This window comes from Pristiophorus japonicus, unplaced genomic scaffold, assembly GCF_044704955.1.
Source record: "Pristiophorus japonicus isolate sPriJap1 unplaced genomic scaffold, sPriJap1.hap1 HAP1_SCAFFOLD_342, whole genome shotgun sequence".
In the NCBI taxonomy this organism is placed as follows: Eukaryota; Metazoa; Chordata; class Chondrichthyes; family Pristiophoridae; genus Pristiophorus; species Pristiophorus japonicus.
In genome coordinates this window covers 163826-184565 of record NW_027253237.1, presented here as the reverse complement: position 1 = coordinate 184565, position 20740 = coordinate 163826, and the positions used below count along the sequence as shown (strand labels likewise).

The 20740-nt window shown below is 51.7% G+C and overlaps 1 protein-coding gene across 1 annotated transcript in view; it reads right to left on the bottom strand.

The window, feature by feature from the left end:
• Positions 1-20204, bottom strand: part of LOC139250055 (macrosialin-like) — a 32765-nt gene extending 12561 nt beyond the window's left edge. Inside the window, exons 1-4 of the mRNA XM_070872629.1 lie at positions 20055-20204; positions 18583-18788; positions 4996-5567; positions 2555-2674 (exon numbers count right to left, since the gene is read on the bottom strand). Of these exons, the coding sequence (XP_070728730.1) occupies positions 2555-2674; positions 4996-5567; positions 18583-18631 (741 nt within the window). The 5' untranslated portion in view covers positions 18632-18788; positions 20055-20204. The remainder of the gene's footprint in view (positions 1-2554; positions 2675-4995; positions 5568-18582; positions 18789-20054) is intronic.
• Between the last annotated feature and the right edge of the window lie 536 nt (positions 20205-20740).

Genomic DNA, 20740 nt, shown 5'->3' with positions numbered 1-20740 from the left:
GCACCACCCTCCAGGCCAAGTCCCCGATAAATAGTGGGAGGACTCCATCGGGGACCCCCGCCTCCTCCGGACGGCAGGATGGTACGCCATGGCGTGTCCGGACGGCAGGCGAGGATGGCAAGGTGGAGAGTGTGCAGGAGCAGCCCGTACAGGAAACCGCTCCGCGCAGAATCAAAAGGCACGGAGGGGATTTCCTCGAGGCGGCTCAAGTTGTGAGGCGCCGGCTCCCGAGGGAGGTTTCGGGGCTTGGCGCCGATGAGGAATTCCGTCCGGACGGGGGTCAGTTCGGACGGGATCTCCCCACGTGCTTGAGCCTCCTCGACACACATAACGGAGCCAGGGCCCAGTGCTGTTTTTAGCAACATAAGAACATAAGAATTAGGAACAGGAGTAGGCCATCTAGCCCCTCGAGCCTGCTCCGCCATTCAACAAGATCATGGCTGATCTGGTCGTGGACTCAGCTCCACTTACCCGCCCTCTCCCCGTAACCCTTAATTCCCTTATTGGTTAAAAATAATTTCTATCTTTGATTTGAATACATTCAATGAGCTAGCCTCAACTGCTTCCTTGGGCAGAGAATTCCACAGATTCACAACCCTCTGGGAGAAGAAATTCCTTCTCAACTCGGTTTTAAATTGGCTCCCCCGTATTTTGAGGCTGTGCCCCCTAGTTCTAGTCTCCCTGACCAGTGGAAACAACCTCTCTGCCTCTATCTTGTCTATCCCTTTCATTATAGAAATGTTTCTATAAGATCACCCCTCATCCTTCTGAACTCCAACGAGTAAAGACCCAGTCTACTCAATCTATCATCATAAGGTAACCCCCTCATCTCCGGAATCAGCCTAGTGAATCGTCTCCGTACCCCCTCCAAAACTAGTATATCCTTCCTTAAGTAAGGTGACCAAAACTGCACGCAGTACTCCAGGTGCGGCCTCACCAATACCCTGTACAGTTGCAGTAGGACCTCCCTGCTTTTGGACTCCATCCCTCTCGCAATGAAGGCCAACATTTCATTCACCTTCCTGATTACCTGCTGCACCAGCAAACTAACTTTTTGGGATTCATGCACAAGGACCCCCAGGTCCCTCTGCACCGCAGCATGTTGTAATTTCTCCCCATTCAAATAATATTCCCTATTACTGTTTTTTTTCCCAAGGTGGATGACCTCACACTTTCCGACATTGTATTCCATCTACCAAACCTTAGCCCATTCGCTTAACCTATCTAAATCTCTTTGCAGCCTCTCTGTGTCCTCTACACAACCCGCTTTCCCACTAATCTTTGTCATCTGCAAATTTTGTTACACTACACTCTGTCCCCTCTTCCAGGTCATCTATATATATTGTAAACAGTTGTGGTCCCAGCACCGATCCCTGTGGCACACCACTAACCACCGGTTTCCAACCCGAAAAGGACCCATTTATCCCGACTCTCTGCTTTCTGTTAGCCAGCCAATTCTCTATCCATGCTAATACATTTCCTCTGACTCTGCGTACCTCTATCTTCTGCAGTAACCTTTTGTGTGGCACCTTATCGAATGCCTTTTGGAAATCTAAATACATCACATCCATCGGTACACCTCTATCCACCATGCTCGTTATATCCTCAAAGAATTCCAGTAAATTAGTTAAACATGATTTCCCCTTCATGAATCCATGTTGCGTCTGCTTGATTGCACTATTCCTATCTAGATGTCCCGCTATTTCTTCCTTAATGATAGCTTCAAGCATTTTCCCCACTACAGATGTTAAACTAACCGGCCTATAGTTACCTGCCTTTTGTCTGCCACCTTTTTTTAAACAGAGGCGTTACATTAGCTGCTTTCCAATCCGCTGGTACCTCCCCAGAGTCCAGAGAATTTTGGTAGATTATAACGAATGCATCTGCTATAACTTCCGCCATCTCTTTTAATACCCTGGGATGCATTTCATCAGGACAAGGGGACTTGTCCACCTTGAGTCCTATTAGCCTGTCCAGCACTACCCCCCTAGTGACAGTGATTGTCTCAAGGTCCTCCCTTCCCACATTCCTGTGACCAGCAATTTTTGGCATGGTTTTTGTGTCTTCCACTGTGAAGACTGAAGCAAAATAATTGTTTAAGGTCTCAGCCATTTCCACATTTCCCATTATTAAATCCCCCTTCTCATCTTCTAAGCGACCAACATTTACTTTAGTCACTCTTTTCCGCTTTATATATCTGTAAAAGCTTTTACTATCTGTTTTTATGTTTTGCGCAAGTTTACCTTCGTAATCTATCTTCCCTTTCTTTATTGCTTTCTTCGTCATTCTTTGCTGTCGTTTAAAATTTTCCCAATTTTGGCCACCTTATACGCATTGGTTTTTAATTTGATACTCTCCTTTATTTCCTTGGTTACTCGATGGCATTGGCCGCGCACGGACGTCGGTCCAACTTAGGCGCCGTGCCGTCAGGTCTGGTGCCATTCAGCCCACTCAACAGCCCTACAAACCTCTGAGCATACTCGCAGGTGCACACATTACAGGCGGGCCGGTGCTGGGCGGGATATTCGGAGTGCTCAGGGTCCGGAATACTCACCATCCTAAAGCCGAAGGTCAGGAACCCCTCGGGGAAGGCCAGCGTCATGTTGACGGAGTGTGGGCCACACGAGCCGGATGTGGTTGTCCGTGAGGGTTGGATGTAGAAATCTCCCCAGGCCTGCAAACAAACGACAGCGGGTCAGGTTTATTCAAAAGCTATTTCTCCCTTTTCCCCGATCCACATTTTCCTCAAACGGGAAGCAGGAAGCCGTTTGCAGCAAGGAGACTCGGCAGTACAATTCACCATAAGATCAGAAATAGGAGCAGGAGTCGGCCATTCGGCCCCTCGAGCCTGCTCCGCCATTCAATGAGATCATTGATGATCTGATCTTGGCCTCAGCTCCACTTCCCCGCCCCGCTCCCCATAATCCTCGAGTCCCTTATCGTTCAAAAATCTGTCTATCTCCGTCTTAAATATATTCAATGATCCAGCCTCCACAGCTCTCTGGGGCAGAGAATTCCATAGATCCACGACCCTCAGAGAAGAAATTCCTCCTCATCTCCGTTTTAAATGGGCGGCCCCTTATTCTGAGACTATGCCCCCTAGTTCTAGATTCCCCCACGAGGGGAAACATCCTCTCTGCATCTACCGTGTCCAACCTCCTCAGAATCTTATACGTTTCGATAAGATCACCTCTCATTCTTCTAAACTCTAATGAGTATAGGCCCAACCTGCTCAACCTTTCCTCATAAGACAACCCCCTCATCTCAGGAATCAACCTCGCGAACCTTCTCTGAACTGCCTCCAATGCATGTATATCTTTCCTTAAATACTTGCATTGGAGGCAGTTCAAACCATAACCATCAGCGAGGCCACAGGACAGGCAGCTAGTGAGAGAAATGGAAAAAATCCCACATTGTACAGAAGGGCGTAGTCTTCTGAAATTGGGGCCACACCTGCCCTGGGAGTGTTTGATGGGACAATGTAGAGGAAGCTTTACTCTGTATCTAACCCCCTGTACCTGCCCTGGGAGTGTTTGATGGGACAGTGTAGAGGAAGCTTTACTCTGTATCTAACCCCCTGTACCTGCCCTGGGAGTGTTTGATGGGACAGTGTAGAGGGAGCTTTACTCTGTATCTAACCCCGTGCTGTACCTGCCCTGGGAGTGTTTGATAGGACAGTGTAGAGGAAGCTTTACTCTGTATCTAACCCCCTGTACTTGCCCTGGGAGTGTTTGATGGGACAGTGTAGATGGAGCTTTACTCTGTATCTAACCCCCTGTACCTGCCCTGGGAGTGTTTGATGGGACAGTGCAGAGGGAGCTTTACTCTGTATCTCGTCATCATCATAGGCAGTCCCTCGGAATCGAGGAAGACTTGCTTCCACTCCTGAAGTGAGTCCTTAGGTGACTGAACAGTCCAATACGAAAGCCACAGTCCCTGTCACAGGTGGGACAGACAGCGGTTGAGGGAAAGGGAGGGTGGGACAGGTTTGCCGCACGCTCCTTCCGCTGCCTGCGCTTGATTTCTGAATGCTCTCGGCGACGAGACTCGAGGTGCTCAGCGCCCTCCCGGAGGCACTTCCTCCACTTAGGGTGGTCTTTGGCCAGGGACTCCCAGGTGTCGGTGGGGATGTTGCACTTTATCAGGGAGGCTTTGAGGGTGTCCCTGTAACGTTTCCTCTGCCCACCTTTGCCTCGTTTGCCGTGAAGGAGTTCCGAGTAGAGCGCTTGCTTTGGGAGTCTCGTGTCGGGCATGCAGACAATGTGGCCCGCCCAGTGGAGCTGGTCGAGTGTGGTCAGTGCTTCGATGCTGGGGATGTTGGCCTGGTCGAGGACGCTGATGTTGGTGCGCCTGTCCTCCCAGGGGATTTGTAGGATCTTGCGGAGACATCGTTGGTGATAATCTGTATCTAACTCCGTGCTGTACCTGCCCTGGGAGTGTTTGATGGGACAGTGTAGAGGGAGCTTTACTCTCTATCTAACCCCGTGCTGTACCTGCCCTGGGAGTGTTTGATGGGACAGTGTAGAGGGAGCTTTACTCTGTATCTAACCCCCTGTACCTGCCCTGGGAGTGTTTGATGGGACAGTGTAGAGGGAACTTTACTCTGTATCTAACCCCCTGTACCTGCCCTGGGAGTGTTTGATGGGACAGTGTAGAGGGAGCTTTACTCTGTATCTAACCCCCTGTACCTGCCCTGGGAGTGTTTGATGGGACAGTGTAGAGGGAGCTTTACTCTGTATCTAAACCCGTGCTGTACCTGCCCTGGGAGTGTTTGATAGAAACATAGAAACATAGAAAATAGGTGCAGGAGCAGGCCATTCAGCCCTTCTAGCCTGCACCACCATTCAATGAGTTCATGGCTGAACATGAAACTTCAGTACCCCCTTCCTGCTTTCTCGCCATAACCCTTGATAGAAACATGGGGCAGTGTAGAGGGAGCTTTACTCTGTATCTAACCCCCTGTACCTGCCCGGGGAGTGTTGACTGCTTGCTTACCTTCTCTTTCTTCACGGTTTGGTATTGGATGCGGAACTGTAACTTCAGCGCTGCCATTGCACAGGTGGTCTTGTTGTCTGTCACTTTGTAGAGCCCCTTCTGTGGCTCAGGCTGGAAGGTTGGATGCAGGGTGGTGGGCGGTACTGGATGGGTCGTGTGATTGGCCGGCGCCACCGTCGTGTGATTGGCCGGGGCGTGTGTGGTGTGATTGGCCGGGGCGTGTGTGGTGTGATTGGCCGGGGCGTGTGTGGTGTGATTGGCCGGGGCGTGTGTGGTGTGATTGGCCGGGGCGTGTGTGGTGTGATTGGCCGGGACGTGTGTGGTGTGATTGGCCGGGGCGTGTGTGGTGTGATTGGCCGGGGCGTGTGTGGTGTGATTGGCCGGGGCGTGTGTGGTGTGATTGGCCGGGGCGTGTGTGGTGTGATTGGCCGTGGTGGGTGTGTGGGTGGTGGTACGAGGGGTACTCGCAGGCAGCAGTGTGGCCGGTTTCTTGGGGCTGACTGCGGTCGCAGGCTGCAGAGTGACCAGTCTGGGCGGACAATTCACTCCCTCACACTTCTCGTCGCTATTCGCTGTTGGGAATAAAAGGACAAAACATGAATAATATTTATTGCAAATTACTGAGCTGTTCCGGACAGAGCGTGTGGAGCTGTTGAGCCAAGCTCCGGAACCTCCCTCGGGAGCCGGCGCCTCACAACTCGAGCCTCCTCTGAGAAATCCCCTCCGTGCCTTTCAGTTCTGCGTGGAGGGGATTCCTGTACGGGCTGCTCCTGCACACTCTCCACCTTGCCATCCTCGTCTGCCGTCCGGATACGCCATGGAGCACCATCTTGCCGAAGGAAGGAGGCGGGGGTCCCCAATGGAGTGCTCTCTACGCGGGAGTCCTCCCTCTATTTATTGGGGATTTGGCCTTGGAGGGTGTTGCACGGAGCAGTCCCGTGCAATCAGTTTTTAAGTCGGTTCACGGACTCCCAGGCCGCCTGCAATTTCTGCAGTCTCCATGTTCCATGTTTTTATTGAACGTGCGGGGTTGCAGCCCCTCTTCCATTATTTGAAGGGGCTGCTCCTCAAATTCTGGTTGCACTTCAGTCCCACACTCCTGATCTTTGGGCACCCTGTGAGGAGGGGAGCGGGCAGGACCGAGGGGCCTCCTTGTAGGACTGCTCCTGGGCACGGCCAAGGGGGCCATCAGCCGGTCCAGGCAGCGGGCGGTCGAGGGGGTCGTTCAGCCCGACTGCCTGCCTCTCTTCCGCGGTTACATCCGAGCAGGGTGTCCCTGGAGATGGAGCACGCGGTGTCCACCGGTACGCTCGCGGCCTTCCGAGAGAGGTGGGCACCGGAGGGATTGGAGTGCATCACCACCCCCGGCAACCAAATTTTAATTTGATTTAAGGTTTCGTTAATGTTCAAAACGTTAATTTGTGGTTTCTAGTGCCCTTGCCAAAAGGGGGCATTTGATTTATGTTTCAACAAAATAGTTGTAGAGCTGTTGAGTTGGGAGTGGCTTAGCCAGTCACGTGATGTTCACAAGACTCAATAAAACCCCGGCCAGTTGGGTTTGGGGGATTCACGATGGGGCATGTGGTTGTGAGCCTGGTGGATGAACTCATAATGTGTCGTGTGATTGTTAAACCCTTTCACTAATAAATCAACTAGTTCTTAATAGTAATGTGTTGCTATGAATGCTTAACCAAAGAGTTCATGAAGCAAATACATTAGCCGCGGGGCCCAGCACTGAACATGGGGACAAAGGCAGCAAACCTGAGGCAAGATCCCTTGGCCACATTGCTCACAGCAGGCCCTGGGCTCGGCTACATCCCTCACTGTGATTGGTTATAGACCGTGTGTGTCAATCACATCAAGTTCCTCAGGGCCAACTCAAGACCGTCAATGTTCCTCACTCCCGCTCCCCAACTTTAAGGTCGAGAATCTCCGGTTAGGTAGTGGAGAGTTGGACCCAAGCTCAGATCAATCAGGAAACTGGAACAAGGTGCGGCCAAAAGTGGGTCTGAGCAGCCTTTAGATTGACAGAAGATTAAACAATCCCCAGCCTGGTCATCGGCACCAATACAATTATAGAGTATTTGTTTGATGGGACAGTGTAGAGGGAGTTTTACTCTGTATCTAACCCTGTGCTGTACCTGCCCTTGGAGTGTTTGATGGGACAGTGTAGAGGGAGTTTTACTCTGTATCCAACCCCCTGTACCTGCCCTGGGAGTGTTTGATGGGTCAGTGTAGAGGGAGTTTTACTCTGTATCTAACCCTGTGCTGTACCTGCCCTGGGAGTGTTTGATGGGACAGTGTAGAGGGAGTTTTACTCTGTATCTAACCCTGTGCTGTAACTGCCCTGGGAGTGTTTGATGGGACAGTGTAGAGGGAGTTTTACTCTGTATCTAACCCCCTGTACCTGCCCTGGGAGTGTTTAATGGGAGTGTAGAGGGAGCTTTACTCTGTATCTAACCCCGTGCTGTACCTGCCCTGGGAGTGTTCCAATATGTCCTTACTATATAGTACAAATGCACACGAGGCCCATACTTGAGAGGAGGTCACTCTGTGACCAGTAACCTTTATTCCAGCACTGAAGTGGAGAAGGTGGATGGAGCTTCCCCTTTTATACCTGAAAGTCCAGGTTAGGAGTGTCTCCCACAAGTTCACCACCTAGTGGTCAGTGTTCTCATGGTGTACAACTTAGGTCAGTTTATACATGTGTTACAATGACAGTTGAATACATGACATCACCTCCCCTACAAAGTCTTATTGGGATCACAGGTTGAGTCTCCCTTGTAGAGCGCCTGAGTTGGGGCTCCGGTTGTTGGGCGCTGGCCTGAGTGTCTGCTGTTTGCGGTGCCTCAGGCCTGTCCGGACTGCCCAGTGACTGGGCTCTCCTCCCTTTGGTTCCGGTGTTCGGTCACCTGTGGTGGAGTGAACTTTACATCGTGTTCTTCCTCTGCTTCTTCTATGGGGTTGCTGAACCTCCTTTTTGTTTGATCCACGTGTTTGCGGCAGATTTGTCCATTGGTAAGTTTAACTACCAGAATCCTATTCCCCTCTTTGACAATCACAGTGCCCGCGAGCCATATGGGCCCTGCAGCATAGTCGAGGACAAAGACAGGGTCATTGACATCAGTACATCGTGCCCTCGCATTCCTGTCATGGTAGTGATATTGTGACTGGCGCCTGCTCTCGACAATTTCTTTCATGGTGGGGTGTATAAGGGATAGCCGGGTTTTGAGCGTCCTTTTTATTAGCAGCTCTGCGGGTGGAACCCCTGTGAGCGAGTGTGGTCGGGATCTATTGGCCAACAGGAGGCGTGATAAGCGGCTTTGAAGGGAACTCCCTTGGATTCTGAGCATCCCCTGTTTGATTATCTGCACTGCTCGTTCTGCCTGGCCGTTTGAGGCCGGCTTGAACGGTGCCGTTCTAACATGGTTAATTCCATTGCCTGCCGTGAAGTCCTGGAATTCAATGCTTGTAAAGCACGGGCCATTGGCACTGACCAAGATGTCCGGTAGACCGTGGGCAGCGAACATTGCCCGTAGACTTGGCAGAGGATGTGCTTGAATTGAGAATGTCACACTCGATCCATTTGGAGTAGGCGTCTACTACAACCAAAAACATTTTTCCCATGAAAGGACCTGTGTAGTTCACATGGATGTGTGACCATGGCTTGGCGGGCCAGGACCAGGGGCTAAGGGGGGCTTCCCTGGGCGCATTGCTCAGCTGGGCACACATGTTGCACCTGCGAACACAAAGTTCCAGATCTGCATCTATCCCTGGCCACCAAACGTGTGACCTGGCAATTGCCTTCATCATGAATATGCCCTGGTGCTCATTGTGGAGTTCTCGGATGAACACCTCTCTGCCTATCTGGGGCATGACTACTCGGTTTCCCCATAGTAGGCAATCGGCCTGAATCGAGAGTTCATCCTTGCGCCTGTGAAATGGTTTAAATTCCTCAGGGCATGCCCCGTATGTGGCTGCCCAGTCCCCATTCAGGACACATTTCTTGACTAAAGACAGTAGCGGGTCTCTATTTGTCCAGACTTTAATCTGACGGGCTGTCACGGGTGAGCCTTCGCTTTCGAAAGCTTCAACAGCCATGACCATCTCAGCAGCATGCTCAGTTGCCCCCTCAGTGGTGGCTAGTGGGAGCCTGCTGAGTGCATCGGTGCAGTTTTCAGTGCCCGGTCTGTGCTGAATTGTATAGTCATAGGCGGCTAACGTGAGTGCCCACCTCTGTATGCGGGCCGATGCATTTGCATTTATGGCCTTGTTGTCGGCCAAAAGGGACGTTAGGGGTTTGTGATCTGTCTCCAGCTCAAATTTCCTGCCAAACAGGTACTGGTGCATTTTTTTTACCGCATATACACATGCAAGCGCTTCCTTTTCTACCATCCTGTAGCCCCTTTCTGCCTGGGACAGACTTCTGGAGGCATAAGCTACCGGCTGTAACTGACCCTTGGCATTGACATGCTGCAACACACACCCGACACCATAGGACGACGCATCGCATGTTAACACAAGTTTCTTACATGGGTCATATAGCGTTAACAGATTGTCGGAGCATAACAAATTGCGTGCTCTATTAAAAGCCCTTTCCTGGCTGTCCCCCCAGACCCTTTCGCGACCTTTGCGTAGGAGCACGTGTGGTGGCTCTAACAGCGTGCTCAATTTGGGAAGAAAGTTAGCAAAATAGTTCAGGAGCCCCAGGAACGAACGCAGCTCCGTCATGTTACGGAGTCTGGGTGCTCTCTGGATCGTTTCCGTTTTGGGCGCAGTAGGTCTGGTCCCGTCTGCTGCTACCCTCATCCCCAGGAATTCTATCTCTGGAGCTAGGAAGACGCACTTCGCCTTTTTCAGTCGAAGACCTACCCGGTCCAGTCTGCGTAGCACCTCCTCCAGGTTGTGGAGGTGTTCTTCAGTATCGCAACCCATGATGAGGATGTCGTCTTGAAAAATCACCGTCCTTGGAATCGACTTGAGGAGGCTTTCCATATTTCGTTGGAAGATCGCGGCGGCCGAGCGAATCCCGAACGGACATCTGTTGTACTCAAACAACCCCTTGTGTGTCGTGATGGTGGTCAGCTTCTTCGACTCACTCACCAGCTCCTGGGTCATGTAAGCTGAGGTCAGGTCCAATTTTGAAAAAAGTTTGCCTCCGCTCTCGGTAGCGGGTACTGGTCTTGGAGTGACACCCGATTGATGGTGGCCTTGTAATCGCCACATATCCTGACCGACCCATCCGCCTTGAGCACCGGCACAATCGGGCTCGCCCAGTCACTGAATTCGACTGGCGAGATGATGCCTTCCCTCAGCAGGCGGTCCAATTCGCCTTCTATCTTTTCCCGCATCACATACGGCACCGCTCTGGCCTTGTGGTGTACTGCTCTGGCGTCCGGGTTTGTGTGAATCACTACCTTGGCCCCCATGAAAGTGCCAATGCCGGGTTGAAATAGTGAGTCAAATTTGTCCAGGACCTGTGAGCATGATATTCGCTCCACAGAAGAAATTACATTGACATCGCCCCATTTCCAGTTCATGACAGCAAGCCAACTCCTCCCCAGCAGTGCCCCGGGACAATCCAGAGTGGCAACCTGTTCTCCGAATCTTTGTGGGTCATGACTACTGTGGCGCTGCCTAGCAGCGGAATGATCTCCTTTGTACATGTCTGTAGCTGTGCGTCAATCGGCAATAATTTTGGCCTCCTGGCCTTGGACGCCCACAACTTGTCGAACTGTTTGATACTCATCAGGGACTGGCTGGCCCCTGTGTCTAGCTCCATTGATACTGGGATGCCATTGAGGAGCACTTTCATCATTATCGGTGGCGTCCTGGTGTATGAACTGTATATGTGCTCCACATGAACTCGCTGAACTTCAGCTTCCATTTGGCCTCATAGGGCTTACATCTGGCCCATCCTCCTCGTACATCAACCTGGCTGCAGGTGACCGCTGACGTTGCAGTTTCTGCAGGTATATTGCTGATCCCTGCAAGCTCTGGCTGTGTGTTTGCCTCCACACCTCCAACATGAGCCGTTGTTGGAAACCAAAGGTCCATTACCAGTCGATCGTCTCTGACTGTCTCTGTAACTGTCCTTAAACGCACCATTGACAGGTGTTGATGGCCCCATTGTCCCTTGCGATGGCATGAATCGCCGTTCAGCTAGCCATTGTCTCTGTTGAATTCCCCCTTTGGGTTCGACTACATGCTCGGGCATGTCCAATTGCCCCTGTCTGCCTGGAGAACTGTGTGCCGCGTTAACCATGTTGACTCCCTGTCCATTTGCTGCATTTAAACCAAGATTTTTGTCAAACATCATTCTGGTCTCTTCCTCCCCTGGGATAAATGTCTGGGCCATCAAAGCCGACGTTTCCAGGGTCAAGACTTTGGTCTCAATCAGTTTCCTGAAAACCCCAGCGTGCCCGAAGCCCTCAATAAAAAAGTCTCGCAGCATCTCCGCTCTGCATGCATCTGGGAACTTACATAGGCTCGCCAGTCTGGAATGCTTAGCCCCTCTCGCCGCCGGTGCGTGTAAAACCGGTGTCTCGCCATGTGCATGCTGCTCACCGGTTTAAAGTGTTCCCCGATCAACTTACTGAGCTCTTCAAAAGTCTTGTTCGCGGTTTCTTCATCAGGGAGTACGTCCTGGATCCACAAACCGTCAGGAGATGAGCCCTGCGTTTATCGGCCGAATCCTGTCCCAACCATTCCTTGGTGACAAAACTTTGCTGTAGTCTCTCAATAAAATCATCCCAATCATCACCGACACAGTACCTCTCGTCTGTGCTGCTAGAGGCCATGCTCGCGTGGTTTAAATCCCAGTTTCTCGTCGCCAATAATATGTCCTTACTATACAGTACAAATGCACACGAGGCCCATACTTGAGAGAATGTCACTCTGTGACCAGTTACCTTTATTGGCCAGCACTGAAGTGGAGGTGGTGGGTGGAGCTTCCCCTTTTATACCTGAAAGTCCAGGTTAGGAGTGTCTCCCACAAGTGCACCACCTAGTGGTCAGTGTTCTCACGGTGTACAACAAAGGTCAGTTTATACATAGGTTACAATGACAGTTGAACATATGACATGTTCCAATTCCTATAGCACACACATCCCCCAATTGGATAAGCACAAAAAAGCATCTTTCAAACAGACATTTCCCGGAGATGTAAACGTTTATCGAGTGGTTAGTATTTCACATTTCAACAGGAAGCTGGGGGTGCAGAAGCTACAAAGGGAAGTCTTACCACAGCTGAAAAAACTTAACTAACTCAATTCACGCTGAAGGTTTTAAATAATGGAGCGGAGGGAGAAAGGTTTTGCGCCTAAGTTGGGAGTTTCCAGGAATAATCACTGTCCAGTATCCTCTGGGATAAAGAGGGTTACTGCTCCTGATCACTGCCCAGTGACCCCTGGGTTAGAGAGGGTTCCTGCTCCTGATCACTGCCCAGTGACCCCTGGGTTAGAGAGGGTTCCTGCTCCTGATCACTGCCCAGTGACCCCTGGGTTAGAGAGGGTTCCTGCTTCTGATCACTGCCCAGTGACCCCTGGGTTAGAGAGGGTTCCTGCTCCTGATCACTGCCCAGTGCCCCCTGGGTTAGAGAGGGTTCCTGCTCCTGATCACTGCCCAGTGACCCCTGGGTTAGAGAGGGTTCCTGCTCCTGATCACTGCCCACTGACCCCTGGGTTAGGGACGGTTCCTGCTCCTGATCACTGCCCAGTGACCCCTGGGTTAGAGAGGGTTCCTGCTCCTGATCACTGCCCACTGAACCCTGGGTTAGAGAGGGTTCCTGCTCCTGATCACTACCCAGTGACCCCTATGTTAGAGAGGGTTCCTGCTCCTGATCACTGCCCAATGACCCCTGGGTTAAAGAGGGTTCCTGCTCCTGATCACTACCCAGTGACCCCTATGTTAGAGAGGGTTCCTGCTCCTGATCACTGCCCAATGACCCCTGGGATAAAGAGGGTTACTGCTCCTGATCACTGCCCACTGACCCCTGGGTTAGAGAGGGTTCCTGCTCCCGATCACTGCCCAATGACCCCTGGGTTAGAGAGGGTTCCTGCTCCCGATCACTGCCCAGTGACCCCTGGGTTAGAGAGGGTTCCTGCTCCTGATCACTGCCCAGTGACCCCTGGGTTAGAGAGGGTTCCTGCTCCCGATCACTGCCCAGTGACCCCTGGGTTAGAGAGGGTTCCTGCTCCCGATCACTGCCCAGTGACCCCTGGGTTAGAGCGGTGAGGGGACAGGGGTTAAATGGGGGAAAGGAGAAGAGGGAATTGGGGTGGGGAGATCCAATAACGACCAGGGATCCTGTACTGCACCTACCAAATGGAACACGGGGGGGGGGGGGGCGGGTGGGAACACAGAATGGTGTGTCTGTCACTCTCCACGGACGGCTCTCCTGAGATTAACCTAGGGTGAGTTGGAGCGCTGGAGAGGTGGGGAGGAGATTCACTCCAAGCACACTTCACCTTTGATGACTATTTTACTGTAACCAGTTTTACCGAGTTGGATAAAGATCGGCGGACTTTGTTCAGCATTTATCTGGGACATTGCTTAATGGACGCCTTGGCCTGTTGATACCTCGAGCCAATCGAATCTTCAATCATCGAATCACAGAAATTTACAGCACGGAAGGAGGTCATTTCAGCCCATCGTGTCCGCGCCGGCCGACCAAGAGCCACCCGGCCTAATCCCACTTTCCAGCTCTCGGTCCGTAGCCCTGCAGGTTACGGCACTTCAGGTGCACATCCAGGTACTTTTTAAATGTGGTGAGGGTTTCTGCCTCTACCACCCTTTCAGGCAGTGGGTTCCAGACCCCCACCACCCTCTGGGCGAAGAAATTTCCCCTCAAATCCCCCTCTAAACCTCCCCCCAATTACTTTAAATTTATTACCCCTGGTTGTTGAAACATAGAAAGTAGGTGCAGGAGTAGGCCATTCGGCCCTTCGAGCCTGCACCACCATTCAATAAGATCATGGCTGATCATTCACCTCAGTACACCATTCCTGCTTTCTCTCCATACCCCTTGATCCCTTTAGCCGTAACTGCCACATCTAACTCCCTTTTGAATATATCTAACAAACTGGCCTCAACAACTTTCTGTGGTAGAGAATTCCACAGGTTCACAATTCTCTGAGTGAAGAAGTTTCTCCTCATCTCGGTCCTAAATGGCTTACCCCTTATCCTTAGACTGTGACCCCTGGTTCTGGACTTCCCCAACATCAGGAATATTCTTCCTGCATCTAACCTGTCCAATCCCATCAGAATTGAATATGTTTCTATGAGATCCCCTCTCATTCTTCTAAATTCCAGTGAATATAAGCCTAGTCGATCCAGTCTTTCTTCATATGTCAGTCCTGCCATCCCGGGAATCAGTCTGGTGAACCTTCGCTGCACTCCCTCAATAGCAAGATCCCTCTGCTAAGGGAAACAGATCCTTCCTATCCACTCTATCCAGGCCCCTCATAATTTTATACACCTCAGTTAAATCTCCCCTCAGCCTCCTCTGTTCCAAAGAAAACAACCGCAGCCTATCCAATCTTTCCTTAGAGCTAAAATTCTCCAGTCCAGGCAACATCCTGGTAAATCTCTTCTGTATCCTTCACTAGGACTACAGAGAGATTGCAACTTGGAAACAGGACACTTGGCCCTTGTTACAGGGAGGATGTTTCCCCCGGGCTGGGGAGTCGAGAACCAGGGGTCACAGTCTCAGGATAAGGGGTAAGCCATTTAGGACTGCGATGAGGAGAAATTTCTTAACTCAGAGGGTGGTGAATCTTTGGAATTCTCTGCCCCAGAGGGCTGTGGAGGCTCAGTCTTTGAGTATATTCAAGGCTGGACTCTCAGGGAATCGAGGGATTATGGGGATCGGGCGGGAAAGTGGAGTTGAGGTGGAAGATCAGCCATGATCTCATTGAATGGCGGAGCAGGCTCGAGGGGCTGAATGGCTGACTCCTGCTCCGTATTCTCATGTTCCTGCGTTCAACGGCTGTTTAAATCAACAACTTCCCTTCGCACAGAAGTTAAAAAGGAGAAGTGCGAGTGTCTGGGGAAATAACCCTCACTACGGGAACAGAGAGCGGGGAGGGGTACACATCTGACGGAGAAACATTTCAGGTGCAACATTTTACATTTATTGCTGTGACTTACGTAAGAACATAAGAAATAGGAACAGGGGTAGGCCAGGTGTAACAGTCTGTAACAGTCGGTCCCATCGGTGTTTTGGGGCAATTTTTAGGAGCAGGGAGAGAACAGAGAGGACAGAGAGAGAACAGGGAGCAGGTGTGAGGCGGGGGGGAGGAGAGCAGAGAAAGAGAGAGAGAGAGAAAGAGAGAGAGAGTGAGAGTGAGAGTGAGAGTGAGAGTGAGAGTGAGAGTGAGAGTGAGAGTGAGAGAGACAGAGTGAGAGTGAGAGTGAGAGTGAGAGTGAGAGTGAGAGAGTGAGAGTGAGAGTGAGGGAGTGAGAGTGAGGGAGTGAGAGTGAGAGTGAGAGTGAGAGTGAGAGTGAGAGTGAGAGTGAGAGAGACAGAGTGAGAGTGAGAGTGAGAGTGAGAGAGTGAGAGTGAGGGAGTGAGAGTGAGGGAGTGAGAGTGAGAGTGAGAGGGAGTGAGTGGGAGAGAGAGAGGGAGTAAGTGAGGGGGAGAGAGAGAGAGAGTGAGGGGGAGAGAGAGAGAGAGAGAGAGTGAGGGAGAGAGAGAGAGAGAGAGAGTGAGGGGGAGAGAGAGAGAGAGAGTGAGGGGGAGAGAGAGAGAGAGAGAGTGAGGGGGAGAGAGAGAGAGAGAGTGAGGGGGAGAGAGAGAGAGAGAGTGAGGGGGAGAGAGAGAGAGAGAGAGTGAGGGGGAGAGAGAGAGAGAGAGTGAGGGGGAGAGAGAGAGAGAGAGTGAGGGGGAGAGAGAGAGAGAGTGAGGGGGAGAGAGAGAGTGAGTGAGGGGGAGAGAGAGAGAGTGAGGGGGAGAGAGAGAGTGAGGGGGAGAGAGAGAGAGAGAGAGTGAGGGGGGGAGAGAGAGAGAGAGAGAGAGTGTGAGGGGGAGAGAGAGAGTGAGGGGGAGAGAGAGAGAGAGTGAGGGGGAGAGAGTGAGGGGGAGAGAGAGAGAGTGAGGGGGAGAGAGAGAGTGAGAAAGAGAGAGAGTGAGAAAGAGAGAGAGTGAGAGAGGGAGTGAGAGAGAGATAGTGAGGGAGAGATACTGAGGGAGAGATAGAGAGTGAGGGAGAGTGAGGGAGTGAGAGTGAGAGTGAGAGAGAGAGAGAGAGAGAGAGAGAGAGAGTGAGAGAGAGGGAGAGGAGAGGTAGAGCGTGATAGATAGAGAGCGAGAGAGAGAGAGACGGGATAGAGGGAGAGCGAGACAGAGAGACAGACAATTTGCATTGGGGAGTAACCATCAAGAAGGTGGTTCTCCCAGGATGAGGCTAGCCCATTGCACTTCGGGTGTGCTGATGCCAGCGATGTTCTCAAATGCGGGATACTCGACTGCAAAAATTTGTATCACTGCAAAAGGCCTGATGACGGACCGAAGTGATGATGAAATCGGTGACCAGATTTCAAAAACAGATTTAGGGCCAGACTGAAAGACAAAGCTCTGGAGTTGAATGTGGGGGTGGTTGGGGGGGGAACTGGGGGGGGTGATGGGGAGGAACAATAAGGAGAAATGGTGATGACCTAAACACGGATAATCGTGGATATTGGATATGATCATCTCTTATAAACAGTACCACCCGAGTCTGAGGGAAGTGTGTGAGACAGAGCGCTCTAAGCCCCACTATTACATCGAATCACAGAACAACACCGCACAGGAGGAGGCCATTGGGCCCATCGAGCCTGTGCCGGCTCTGTGAGCGAGCGATCCAATCAGTCCCACCCACTCCCCCCTGCTCTTTCCCCACAGCCCTGTGAATGTTTCCCCTTCGAGTATTTATCCAGTTCCCCGTTTGAAAGATATTAATTATCCCAACCGCTCCCTCGACACACAGAACCCAACTCAATCAGTGGGTCATTTCTGAGCGATGAGGGACTTCAGTTATGCGGGGAGACTGGAGAAGCTGGGGTTGTTCTCCTCGGAGCAGAGAAGGTTAAGGGGAGATTTAATCGAGGTGTTCGGAATCACGAGGGGTTTTGATGGAGTAAATAAGGAGAGACTGTTCCCGGGGGCAGGAGGGTCGGTAACCAGAGGGACACAGATTGACGACAATCGACGATGGAACCAGAGGGGAGATGGGGAGAATGTTTTTACGCAGCGAGTTGTTGTGATCGGGAACGCGCTGCCTGAAAGGGCGGTGGGAGCAGATTCAATAGTAACTTTCAAACCGGGAATTGGATAAATACTTGACGGGGAAACATTCACCGGGCTGTGGGGAAAGGGCAGGGGGAGTGGGGCTGAAGGGTATTCTGTGGCGAGTGTCTCACCTCCTGACTCCCCAAAGCCTTTCCACCATCTACAAGTCACAAGTCAGGAGTGTGATGGAACACTCTCCACTTTGCCTGGATGAGTTGCAGCTCAAACAACACTCGAGAAGTTCGACACCATCCAGGACAAAGCAGCCCCGCCTGATCGACACGCTACCCACCACCTTCAACACTCACTCCCTCCACCACCGGCGCCCCCTGGCTGCAGTGTGCACCGTCTACAAGATGCACTGCAGCAACTCGCCAAGGCTTCTTCGGCAGCACCTCCCAAACCCGCGACCTCTACCGCCTAGAAGGACAAGGGCAGCAGGCCCATGGGAACACCACCACCTCCACGTTCCCCTCCCAGTCACACACCATCCCGACTTGGGAATATATCGGCCGTTCCTTCATCGTCGCTGGGTCACAATCCTGGAACTCCCTCCCTAACAGCACTGTGGGAGCACCTTCACCACACGGACTGTAGCGGTTCAAGAAGGCGGCTCACCACCAGCTTCTCGAGGGGCGATTAGGGATGGGCAATAAATGCCAGCCTTGCCAGCGACGCCCACATTCTAGGGACAAATTTTTAAAAACTAATTCGATAGCTCTTTCAAAGGACCAGCACAGGCATAATGGGCTGAGTGGCCTTCTCCTGCACTGTTTCATTCTGTGACTGGCTGCTAATGTTCCACGGACGTACAGAAATAAATATTTAGAAAATAATCTTGCTGGACAAACAACGCATTGCAGATGCGTTCAGTTGTTAAGAACCTCCCGAAAAGATGTCCTTCGATTCTAAACGAAAATCGCCGACTGTTCCAGTAACACAAAAGTTTTTCCAAAGCTTAACCAGAGGAACCCACTAATTGTGCCAACTGAAGCAGTCTCCCTGCCCCCAGTGCAAATTCCACGCGGTGAGATTGCAAAATTTGTAAATGTTAACAGGAATGTTTAACTTTTTTTCTTGTTGAATGTGTTTCATTTTGGGGGAGGAACAATTTCTCTCCCGGTCCCAGTTCGAACAGACACAATTTGTGTTAAATATAACTGGGCTCAGAGTCAACACGTTCTGTCAGAAGTGTAACTTGAGTTTTTGTTTGACATCTAAAAAGTATTTGAAAAACACACAAAAAAAAAGTTACATCGATTCAACCCGCGCGTCACTAAGTAGAACTTTACAAAGGGGGGGAATTTAGCAAGACTTACCGGCAGAGATAGTCATCAGGAAGACGCAGAATATAATTGCTGGAGACATTGTGTGTGTGTGTGTCTGTTTGGACCTTGGTGCAACCTTTGAGTGTTGCGAAAACTTTGAAGGCTGTTTTTTTGTGTGTGTGTGTTTGCCAGTCCCGGCACCCTGCTCCCTTCCGACGTCGATATCAGGAACTGAAACTGAATCTCAGTGCTTTTTGCTGAAATTGAGAACCAATCACACATTACACAAGGTCACAGCCACTTACCACAGCTCATCTGAGCCCTGCACACATGTTTCCACAGGGCTGCTCCAAGCAATGTCTCCCTACCCCACCCTCTCTGCTGCAAATGATAACATTGACAAAAGAAAAGCTGCATCACAGAATCCCACCGCCCAGGAGGCCACATCGTTCAGCCCAGGAGGCCATTCGGCCCATCGTTCAGCCCAGGAGCAGGCCATTCGGCCCATCGTTCAGCCCAGGAGCAGGCCATTCGGCCCATCGTTCAGCCCAGCAGGCCATTGGGCCCATGTTCAGCCCAGGAGCAGGCCATTCGGACCATCGTTCAGCCCAGGAGGCCATTCGGCCAATCGTTCAGCACAGGAGGCCATTGGGCCCATCGAGCCTGTGGCAGCTCTGTGAGCGAGCGATCCAATCAGTCCCACTCCCCCCTGCTCTTTCCCCACAGCCCTGTGAATGTTTCCCCGTCAAGTATTTATCCGATTCCCGGTTTGAAAGTTACTATTGAATCTGCTCCCACCGCCCTTTCAGGCAGCGCGTTCCCAATCAACTCGCTGCGTAAAAACATTCTCCCCATCGGCCCCTCTGGTTCCATCGTCGATTATCATCAATCTGTGTCCCTCTGGCTACCGACCCTCCTGCCCTGGGAACAGTCTCTCCTTATTTACTCAATCAAAACCCCTCGTGATTCCGAACACCTCGATCAAATCTCCCCTTAACCTTCTCTGCTCCAAGGAGAACAACCCCAGCTTCTCCAGTCTCTCCACTTCACTGACGTCCCTCATCCCCCGGGGACCATTCTGGTCAATCTCCTCCGCACCCTCTCCAAGGCCTTGACATCCTTCCTAAAGTGTGGTGCCCAGAATTGGACACAATACTCCAGCTGGGGCTTAACCAGTGATCTATAAAGGGTTTAGCAATAACGTCCTTGCTTTTGTACTCTTTGAAAAAGCCCAGGATCCCGTATCGAATGAAATCACGGAACGGTTACAGCACAGAAGGAGGCCATTCGGCCCATCATGTCCGTGCCGGCTCTCTGCAAGAGCACCTCAGCCAGTCCCACTACCCCGCCCTTTCCCCGGAGCCCTGCACATTTTATTCCTTCAGGCACTTATCCAGTTCCCTTTTGAAAGCCACGATTGAGTCTGCCTCCACCACCCTCTCAGGCCGTGCTTTCCAGATCCTAACCACTCGCTGCGTAAAAAAGCTTTTTCTCATGTCGCCTTTGGTTCTTCTGCCAATCACCTTAAATCTGTCTCCTCTGGTTCCCGACCCCTCCGCCAATGGGAACAGTTTCTCTCTGCCTACTTTGTCTTGAGGGCGCTTTTTAAGTCTACTCAACTTGCCCAGCCACCTTCAAAGACTCCCAGGTTTTTCCGTTCCAGGCACCCCTGTTAAAGCTGCATCGATGACACCAGCACTCACTCAGGTGTGGAGAGGGTGTTGCAGGAAGTGGTGTTTTAATAAAGCGCAGTTCGGTCAGCAGACTGTGATACGAAGCTTTCACAGGAAGTGCAATCTCACCCAATGCAGCTTACACACAGAGCCATTATTACACGCCACAGAAAAGCTGTTAGCCTGGCATTTCCTGTCAGTTAGAAGGTGGGCGGACCAGAACATCGCTGGCTTCAATCTTCTCCATTTGGGCAGTACTGAGGGAGTGACAAAGGGGCAGTACTGAGGGAGCGCCGCACTGTCGGAGGGGCGGTACTGAGGTAGCGCCACACTGTCGGAGGGTCAGTATTGAGGGAGCGCCACACTGTCGGAGGGGCAGTACTGAGGGAGCGCCACACTGTCGGAGGGGCAGTACTGCGGGAGCGCCGCACTGTCGGAGGGGCGCTACTGAGGGAGCGCTGCACTGTCGGAGGGGCGGTACTGAGGGAGCGCCGCACTGTCGGAGGGGCAGTACTGAGGGAGCGCCGCACTGTCGG